Here is an 11,176-nt window from a genome sequence, read left to right on the forward strand (position 1 = left end):
TTCAAACAGAAGTGGAAGAACACTAAAACAGACTGTTCCGCTCCATTGCGACGAAAAAACGTAGAGGTGTATTCTTTAAGCTTGTGATCGCTGACTTTGTGATCTGGTAAAAGGTCGTTCAATGAAACCGAAGTGGGTTTCGTGCTAATAATTCTTCCAACATTTACTTCTAAAGGGACCCTTTGTATTCAAAGCAAATGAGGAAAGGCGTCGGGAGTTATCATTTAATCAAATAAAACCCTTACAATATCAGACCTTTAAAAGCCAGAGTGTTTAATATAATAACAATATTTTATAAACGACATAAATAAAATTTCATTAAAGCTGTAGATACCTTACAGCATGGCTCTATAAAGAAATACAATTTTCGTAATTTACATACAATGATATGATTTTCTAAATTCATTTTAATTCGCTCTAAAACAATTAAACTATAAAAATTCTTACATATTACCAGGTTAACAAGATGTTTGCGAAATGATACAAATTTTAAATAGGTTTTATCAATACAAAGTCGGTTGTTAAATATTACCTATTTTAAATTACCTACTGGCATAAAGGATACAAAACCGTTTATATATTGCAAGATACGTACATTTGAACTATTGAATTACTTAACACGCGCAATCTGAATAATCTATCCGAAAATATGTATCCTATTTTAAGAGGCCATTACATCATTCTATATAACACTAATGGAATATTTATTATATAATTTTTCTATATAAATATCCTAATACATCTACATGTTATACCATAATTGAATTCCAGCGCTCTTATAAATAACTTTTTTGTTAAGTTTTAGTATAATAAGTCTATAATACAATTTAGTATAAATACAATTCTATCATAAGCAGAATTTTTCAGTGAGACTGTACAAGAAGTATATACAAAGGCTTATGTTTCTAGTAGGTTTACAGAATATTATTTCATCTACAAAATTTAAATACTTATTTTTAATACAAATGCCTACCGGGTGTACCATTTCAATACTGAGTCCACGTTTTAGCTGAAACAAACAGTTTATTCATTAATTTTGCGAAGGGATTATAGGTGTTATGTTATGTTGAATAAAAGAAGGATTGACTACGCGACATACCTCCTATGTGGAAAAAAAAATTATGTTTTAAAGAAATTAAACTTTTTAAATGAAATTATTGAAGATTTTTAATTATTTCTAAACAAGAGTTATGATATGTATTTAATATAATACTACTAATCAACAACAAAGTTATATATTTAGAGTAAAAAAATATTTTTAATACATACCCTTATAATGCATATTTCTATGCATACTTGGACAAGTTTTTCCAGGATACTAGAACAAAAAATATACAACACATATTTACTATATTTCATTACCTATATGGTGGGTAATTATTAAGTTCGATATTTCTTAAAAACAAATTATAACGTGCAAAAATATGACTCAGAAATGTAATGTGATATATTTACTATTCTTAACATTCATCTACAGATGATTTTCTTTATATATTAAAACTGGTTTACCCAGCAAACGTTGTTCTGCCTTACTCTTATCATTTAGGGGTATGGAAAATGGATATTGGCCGACTCTCAGATCTACCCAGTATGTACACAAAATTTCATAAGAATCGGTTCAGCCGTTTCGATGGAGTATCTTAACTAATATTGTGACACGAGAATTTTATATATTATATAGAGAAGAGATATGCAGGTATATTATGTTACGTGCTACATATATTATATATATATATATTGTATAAATATATCCAATGTATTAAAATTTACCTTGCTCAAGTCAAAGTCGATGTTAGTCCTCACAGCGCGGTGGTGCAAGGGTTGTGGAGGTCTAAAGTTATTCCCCAGCGGGGCCTTGGGGTGGCGAGCGTCGCCTTGCATCAGGCGCCTTAGACCATGCAACTGTACGAACCAAGTTTCAAGCTTACAATTAAAGTGCATTGTAATATGAAAAAAAAAGGAACAGTGGACAGTTCCGACATTTTAATATAAATTTTTCACACAGACCAAAAAACAAACATATTATTGATAGAGACTTTGGATAGCTTAAAACGTAGTGGCCCGTTTTGTTTTGGTGAGTATAAAAATGAAATTCATTCCAATAATATTTATCAGTCATCTTTTTTTATACCACTGCCAGCAAAAGAGCAGACGCTGCACCTGGTGGTAAGTGATCACCGCTGCCCATAAGCAATCACAATGTTAGGGCATTGCGAATGATTTGACGGACTTTTAAGAACTGAAGTCATCTGTTACAAACAAGAAAATTTAACTATGTAGTAGATAATTATTTCTATGCGAACTTCAATTGTTACCTATAAACGGTATCGTACGTCAGTCATCGAAAAATGAAAATGCAGGGATTTCAATCACGGTAATCACACTAACATTAATTTCTAAAGTTTCTGCTGTAACAATTCACGTCTTACAATGTGTAACAAATTTTGTTTCCTACAGAAATACCGATTTGCGGTAAATTGAAAATTCTTCCATTTATGTTTTAGTAGAGTGTTGGTATAGCGGCCGAGATTAACGGTAGCGGGGCACGCGATCCGCCCTATCTCAGACCCATCGCTATTCACGCTGTATTAAACCGTTTGATTGTGATTATAGACACCACCTAAAAGCCAACAACTTTCAGATTGCCGTAAATGAGTAAAATCGTTACTTCGCTCACGACCCGCTCGAAATTGTATTTCGAGTTAAGGCTCATTTTCACGATATTCAACTTTGTAATATTATTATCCGCTCCTGCAAACTCGCTATATAAAACTTTCGATAATAATTTCAAATTATTATTCACCTGCCAGATTGAATGCGCACCGTATTGTTTATACTGTTTATATGGAATTGAAAATGTTTGTTACAATTTTAGGGCTATCCTCAACACGACCTCAGGGTGTTGAAGTTCGAGATTGCAAGCAGTTTCTGCAAGCACTTAATTTCCCACCAACACAAACGGAAAACATAAACAATGATTTATAATAACAGCCATACAACGCGGCACTTTCAGTTTACTTTTAACACGTACATAATTCACGGCGGAGTCTTTGTCTGAAGGCGAGGGACGTGAGTTGTTTATTGTAGCGTGAGCACAAATGAAAATGTTATTACGCTAGCCTCTGCCATGGCTCAATTCACAAACACGTTTCTCTGGAAGCGACCGCGAGGGTGCGTGCTATCTACGTTTCTATTCAAAGCACTACTTGCAAAACTCTCACATTGACCCACAAAATCATAAACGCATAAAATGAACTAATTCGAGTCACTAGGTTAACAAAAATGTAAGTGTTAGTTTATATGGGAATATACTCATCTTTAATATTTTATAAAAAAGCTTTGCCTCAGTTATATTGGTTATAACATTTTTCATAACGTTTTACCTACCAGAAAACCCTACTAATGTTCTAAATGATAGTAATAGTTACTTTTTAGTTTGTCTATATGTCTCTTCTCTATGACTAAAGCACAAATGCATTTTATTTTACATTGGTAATTTATTTTACATTATATATATTAACTTTACAGATAGAAGACATAGGTAGTTTTTATCCCAGAAATCCACACGAGATCTGGAACTATGCGGGATCAACCTTTAATATATCATGTATACGATAATAAAAAAGTCCACATAGCAAATTAAAGATGCTTAATAACAAAATTTAAATTTTACACCTTAGTAACAGTTTCAAAACTTGGAAACTTTTCGAAGCAACTACTCTCCGACTACTCAAAACTGTTTCATAATACTTAACTTCAGCGAATATTTTATGTGCTCAATGCATTTAAGTATTTCCTAGTACAGTTACTATAATGACCACTACAGAATTTTGAACGTTTCATCTTTACACTGTAGTCGTGGTAAATTGCTCATTGCGGTCATTGTTTCCAAGTAGAAATGAAAATATAAGCGAATGTTGTAATATTTCGCTTCGAAATTTATAAGAACTTGAGTTCTTATAAATAGAAGTAGTATTATTAAATTATTGTTAACAATTTTGATTTTTATTGTTTCGGTATTAGGACCCTTTTTTAATTTTTATACGCTACATGAATTAATTACTTAATAATATTTACATGTTTCGTCTTTAAAGTAAATGACATTTGAAATTCATAGACTCGAAGAAATATAAATAGGCATCCGCCCACGGATTTGCCCACGTAATCAAGGGAAATTCCAATGAGAACGAAACATATTGCTGCCATATAAAGCAGTATGTCATTCTTTAGCATACCAACTAATTCCATATACAAAAATTGTATCATCAAATCGCTCCATCGTGAAAGGACACAAACACATTTTCGCATTTATAATATAGAAGATTAGTAGGTTTAAATTAGAAACGATATAAATTCGGCCCGGATAGAAATTAAGTTTTAAATTTTTAAAACCCATTTCAAAATCGACTGCCAGTATAAAAAAAACAATAAACACTATTGCGAATTAAACTCACGGGAAATCGCGTTTTACAGTAGAATGTTACTGAATTATATGAGCAATGCACACGTTATTTTGCTATTCTTAATTTTAAATTAACTACTGAGTTCTTGTTTATGAATATTACCGCTACGGTGGGTACTCGTACGCGAATGTGCACATTGAAAAGCTTTTCAGTTTGATTTACAAGTGGCACCCCGTTTGTGGCACTGGGACTGAAAATTTCAGGTATTGCAGTTATGTGTGTTAAGGGCTAGATTCTACGCCATGTTTGAAACGATATTTTAATCACCATTTTTATGGCTATAGGTACTTTTTTTCCGTACGCTACTCTGAATCAAAATATAATTGACTGGGAACTCTCATGTTATAAGGTGTGGAATTTTTTAATGGTGTTTCTGTAAAGGGTTGTTAGTGTTTTTCATAATGACAGAAACTTATGAATCGGTAATTATTGTATGGATTATATATTAATAAAATTTTATAAACGGATCTTTAAATTTGTAAGACATAAAATCAAATAATTAAGCAATTTACTATGGCCTTGGAAAAAAACAGGCACTTTGATCTTAGCCAAAAGGCCGAGAAGCGTAGGTACTTCAAAAAGCAGATAAACTTTGGCCATCATCACAATATAGCTAAAAACATATTAGGTCCAATTAAACAGTACATGACTCACCTGCTGCTTAGTGATATAAATAGGTTTATTGACGATTATCCACGTGACGGTCTCGTAGCAAGCGGGCGCGGTGGTGGAGCCGTCGTACGTCATATAGTAGTCGGTGTCTGGGAGCAGTCCTCGTACAGACAAACGGTTTACGGGCATCTCCGCACCTAAGATTTTATTAGTACCGAATTTAAGGATTGGATATGAGCGATTTTGGAGCTCGATTCGGCTATTAACAATTGTATCAATTAGGGCATTGAGGAATATTATAATTTATTTCTACGAGCACATAATAGCAGACATTCTTTAAATTTTCCTTTGACTTAAAAAGTATTTTACGTCGAAGGACACATAAGTAGGTGTAATAAATGTCTAAACTAGCTTGAAATATACATATCCAATATATAAATTCCGGCAATAACCATAATAAACTAATGAAACATTAGAAAGGTAGGTAAATAATATTATCATTAAAAAATATACTTTAATCTGTTATTTAGAAAACATCATGCTTTCCAAACATTTTTCAAAGTATTTAGCTTTATACTAACTTTATCTTACCTCCATATTTTATGTTTTCTAATTCTTCAGTTAAAATTCTTAGTTCTGGATTTGATAAGTCACCGAGCTGAAAATAAATATTTTATAAATATTCAAACTAACTTATCATAATATAATTATAACTAACTTATTATAAAACGTAATATAATTAATTATGAAATAGAATAATATTCGGTTCAAATACAATAGGATACTTAAATTCAAACAACATTGTATAAATTTCATAATATCATTGTCGAATCCTCGATTCATATAAGTTTCGTAACTAAACAACTTTGTTATCTCGCAGCATACTAATAAATAGCAATTGTATGCATTAATATAACCCACAAAATGCATCCAACAGCAAATTAATTCTATAGGAATATGAAATTCGCCGCTATTTTGTTATAGAAGGAAACTTGCTTTCGCACGTCTCTTTATAGTGTAAGCTCACGGACGAAATATGAACGTGGTGTAAACAAGGTCCCCTAGAGACAACACCGGACCCGCCTTCATTAGGGAGTCGTAAAACGATCGAATAGTTACTTCGTGAGAAAACCTGACTTATAAAGTAAACGTTAAAGCCTTTACTGATCTCATTTCTTGGAACCGCTGTAAACATCCGATGGAATGTTTGCGCATAATTGATTATTTGCTACGGTTTTGAGTGTCGTATCGTCTATTTTTAGTGGCGTTATGAAACTATACAATCCTAAAGAATACAAAAGTGATAGACTGATAAGAAGAATATTTTATTTACATTACATTGTATTATGATATATTTCTTTCAAAATTCTACAACCAAAATCAACAAGAAAGAAGAATGTCAACAAGAACTCGTGATGTTACGGAGCAGAAAATCGCATTATATTATTAGATGAGAATTAAGTGGTAATTAGAATTTAAACATTGAAACTTTCAAACTAATATCAGACGTTTTTTTTTTAATTTAATATTTTGATAAGCAGTCGTTTATCTAAATTTAGACAGGCGAAAATTATACACGTACATGTAGGTTTCATATGCTTTCGTGATTCCTAACTTGCATTTCTCAAATTATTAATCCTTAACACACTGCAAGTAAGAACAACACAGCAAAAACTTTCCGAACCAAAAGTAAAGCTGCACCTTGTTTAGAATACAGATATTCTCTAACAAGTTAGTGCGCTCGAAACACGATTAACATTTCTAGAAATTCACGTTTAGGTACATTTGTTAGTTGTGGAGAACTTGCAGTTCTTGCTTATGCATTATAATAGACATAATTAGAATCCGATAGAATTCGCAATGGGATCTTGAAGAAAAACACATTGATAAACTTGTATTGAATTAACATAATTGCTATTTATTCATTCAAAATCCTTCAAACATAAGAAATTAAGATTATTATCTTAATTACTTATCTATAAAATGTATGTACTTTGTTCCATTTGTCCTTTTAAACAAGTCGAGTCGATACAGAAATTACTAAAAAACACAAGTACGGCTAGAAATATCTGATGCTGATTTTAAATCCAACAAAGCTAGAAAATCTACATACTAAAAAACCCATTAATAAAAACAGTAATTGATACAAAACGGCAATTACTTTACAAGTTTAGTGTCGGCGAAAATAAAAACTTGCATTTCGTATTCAGACAGTTCTTAATTTGAACTAATAGCTTCGGCGGCTAATCCAATAGCGCACAGAAAATTCCAATTTCCTTAATTAACTACCCCCAGTTTGGGTGGGAGCTATGAAAAGGTGTGGCGTCGTGATAACACGCCGTCGATAACTCACATTACAGGAACCTATTTCATATATATTCCCAGATTATCTATGATTTATTGATTAACAATATAGTATTACACAAACATAAACAATAGTATTTCGGCTACACGATAAATAAACATATTATACATTGATTGTATATAAAAGTAATGTGTTATTATTTCTCATTATTTTTAATTATTTACTGCAAGGATCACAGATAATAATAATATCCTAATGTCCAGATTCCTGCATGTAAAACACATGTAGGTAGTTGAAGTATGTATTCCAAGTATAAAAGCTACCATAATATTTATAGGTAAAAAAAAAGAATTGAGTTCATGCCTATTTGTCCGGTTTTTAACTTATTGCACCACGATACAGAGGTACCTACTGTTACAGGCTATTACGTAAACATTGAATGAAAACCTACAAGTTATGTAGATACGAGGTTCGAATGAAAGAGGTTTCCAAATTCGCAAACAAGCGTTGTTGTATAACACTAAGTAAATCACGTACGTACCTGTAATAGTAAAGAAATTGAAACAATCCCCTGGGCTTTATGTAAAGCCTCCGAAAAGTTTGAATACAGCTGTGAATTGAAACCAAATATTTGAATCTGTAACAAAAGGAAATCTTGAATGTTGAAAATCATATTTGTACGTTCCCAATTCGCATAATACAAAGCGGGAGTGCTTTGTTAAAAATGTTGAAATAAAGCGCGGGTCATTGGAATAAAATTTGATAATAAAGAACAAGGTAAATTGCGCAGAGTTAAATCTACACGAGAATAAGCACATGATTTTGGATTTAACGTGACGGTGCAAGAATTTGTCACATAAATAAACAGTAGGCACGCTTCAGTTGGCCGAGAGTCGTTCGTCGGGATTACTTTGGGATCCGGCTGGGGAGGGAGCGCGCGGCCCATGCGTGTAAAACATCTGTTACACTTTCTTTTGAACTTGCGAAAGAAATCCGCGACAACATTCTAATGTATTAGGTATGTTTATTTGCGGCTTAGCGACGAACAGATTTACGTGAAATGTTTGTCAACTTTACGGTTAATGTAATCATTTTGGGTTGCGTTGGTGGTATTTCTTGGGCCGCTTTTACGAGATGTGTGTTGATGTGCTAATTTTGTTTATTTTTGTCACAATCGTATTATATAGGAAATATTTTCGCCTTTACTTGCAATGCTTTTGCAGTCTATAATAATTTTCTTTGAGTTAGGCGACTGATAGATTCAATATGTTAAATTGATTGCAACTGTGTCCATACATCTGACAAATACTAGGCTACTCAATTAGTAGACGAAAGTATCTCAATAAAAAATGTAATCTAATAGTATAAAAATATAATATAATAAAAAATAAACATTTGCTGTAACCACTTATCTCACAGCCATACATACGTACGTTAATACATTTTCATCACGAAATATTATTATTTTTAATGCGAATGCGAATTCTAATACATTTGTTCATCATTTCTAATTCTATGCGATCAGTATTTCAAATGACTCTTTGATCTCAAACAACACCCTCTCATCCGGACAATTTTAATATACAAAATCTGGATAATTTAAATATATTTACTTAGGGCAAACTCTTAACCAAATTAATAAACGCGCCGTCTACACTTGTCTAATTTGCTAAAGTGCATGCCGTTGAGTTACGCTTAATTAACGGAAGCGAAAGTATTAACAGTAACACGAGCTTAATTAGTGTTTAGAGAACACGTATTGCATCCTCAAGTTACGCCGAGTAAACACTCGGATTGATGCGCACTAATTGATTGCAGACTCATCTAGACGTGCTGACGTCTGTGTTTTGAATTGTATGATAAATAGGGCAGATATTTACACATATAATAATATGTAAATTAGAAGTGAAGTTAGAAACATATCTTTCGAATGTGTCAATGAATATGTGTTTATTATTAAGTGGTGGTGCGCCCCGACTTCGTGAATTATAGTACCTAAAACATTTCAAATTTTATTTCCATATAAATATGGATTTCATAAATAATTTTATGGAGAACTTTTATGATTCTCGGTGTTTAATTCTTTCAGTGAAATCTTTAATCTTTAATTCAATTATGCATACGGACGCTATTTTCATTTTATTTTTTTCTTTATCGTCTCATGATTCGGTTATTTTCAAATGCCGGAATTTTACGTTAAGAAATAAAATAAAATGAAACTATAAAATAATAAAGTCACGTTTAGACCAAACAACAATATGATAAAATTGCTGATGCGAACTATGTTCTAGTGAACAATGAAACCTAATAAAAACGTATCAAAGAAATTGGACCACTGCGGATGTATTGTGGATAATAAGATGAAATAATTTGCTTACCTCGGCTGGAAAAGAATATCCGTTAATCGCATGTTCTGAGCCAAATTGATCGTGGAGGCCATAATGTATGTGGATCTCGTGAAACTGATACTTGTAGGAAAGCGGTCCGCCCGTTATATTGATGTGATGACGAGTCTCATTTTCCACGGTGAATATTACTGAGTGACCCGTGTTGCTTATTAATCCATTTATCTGTCAAATACATTGATATCTTCATCTATTTTGAATGAATGAAAGAAGAACATCGATTGCTACACTGTAATTATGCAAAGTCCGTATAAATTTGATAGAAGTCTACAGTGTTATTATAAGTTATCTATATATGAGTAATAAAAAATCCTCCTTAAACTTAAAATTTCATTTAAAATGAATGCGGTTGTGATATGGATTTCATACCCTATGTTTATCTATGTGCAAAAACCGTAGGTTTGGATCGAAGAGCAACTTCTCTGGTTCGAGGTTGACTGGAGACTGCCGGCGACCCTTGTTGCATAGAGACCACTCTGGGTTGATGAGACCCCAGAAAGCTGGACCTAATGGAAAGCATTTTCGTATTTACAATTTTTAGATTGAAATATTATACCAATATATTTGAATCTAAAAATTTGTTATAGCAACTCAAACAATAAAGCTTTACTTCATTTGATAGACGAAGTTAAGGTATCAATTATGATAGTAAATATTTAAGTATAATATTATAATGCATCATTATGACAATAGTTATGTTAATATAGTCAGAAACACTAGAAACATTTGACACCGCATTATGTTATGTATATTGATACTAATCAAAGTACTCAGCGATGTCTAGATCTGTTACACAATGTGTAATGCATCCTGTATGCTATGATGTAGCGTTCAAATCGCGGTCGCCATTACATGCCATTCCCTAATTACCTATTTATTAGGTCATCTCACAAGCACAATGCCAATAAACAGTATTAGCAATTACATAGCGCAAACAATTTAAATTAATCCAGCTTTAAATATTCCTTCATATAGTTCCGCCATTAGGTGGACTTTTGATTAGGACATTATGAATTCACATACCAACTGAATGTTCATTGTGCCGATTACGTCATAAATATCCAGGAGCATTTTCGAATTATTTGTCGAAATTTCACGTGAAATGACATGGAATGTATGAAATGTGCATGAAATAATATTTTATGAATGCGCACGTGTTCATTATTATTGTCCACATACAGGCGCGATGTTCGCTTAATTATGATTCTTATTGAAAAAAAAAATGAAATTATTTTACACTCACTGCAATGGATATGGTATGAACACGGTATCAACTCGAATATATGTTTTCTCTTAATGAGAATGGATGTATAAAAGCGGTCGACACTTTTTTATATAGAATATTATTTGACTTGAATCATTTATGAATAAACATACACACATATTCATTA

General features: G+C 32.2%; 1 protein-coding gene across 1 annotated transcript in view; it reads right to left on the reverse strand.

Moving 5' to 3' along the window:
- Nucleotides 1–202: 202 nt before the first annotated feature.
- The window catches only part of LOC119833389 (carbonic anhydrase-related protein 10), a 28,429-nt gene continuing 17,455 nt past the window's right edge, over nucleotides 203–11,176 (reverse strand). The window contains exons 3-10 of the mRNA XM_038357377.1: nucleotides 10,155–10,291; nucleotides 9,759–9,950; nucleotides 7,922–8,017; nucleotides 5,667–5,733; nucleotides 5,118–5,272; nucleotides 1,771–1,902; nucleotides 1,270–1,318; nucleotides 203–1,009 (exon numbers count right to left, since the gene is read on the reverse strand). Coding sequence (XP_038213305.1) covers nucleotides 987–1,009; nucleotides 1,270–1,318; nucleotides 1,771–1,902; nucleotides 5,118–5,272; nucleotides 5,667–5,733; nucleotides 7,922–8,017; nucleotides 9,759–9,950; nucleotides 10,155–10,291 — 851 coding nt within the window. The 3' untranslated portion in view covers nucleotides 203–986. The remainder of the gene's footprint in view (nucleotides 1,010–1,269; nucleotides 1,319–1,770; nucleotides 1,903–5,117; nucleotides 5,273–5,666; nucleotides 5,734–7,921; nucleotides 8,018–9,758; nucleotides 9,951–10,154; nucleotides 10,292–11,176) is intronic.

Source organism: Zerene cesonia, chromosome 17 (genome assembly GCF_012273895.1).
Source record: "Zerene cesonia ecotype Mississippi chromosome 17, Zerene_cesonia_1.1, whole genome shotgun sequence".
Classification (NCBI taxonomy): Eukaryota; Metazoa; Arthropoda; class Insecta; order Lepidoptera; family Pieridae; genus Zerene; species Zerene cesonia.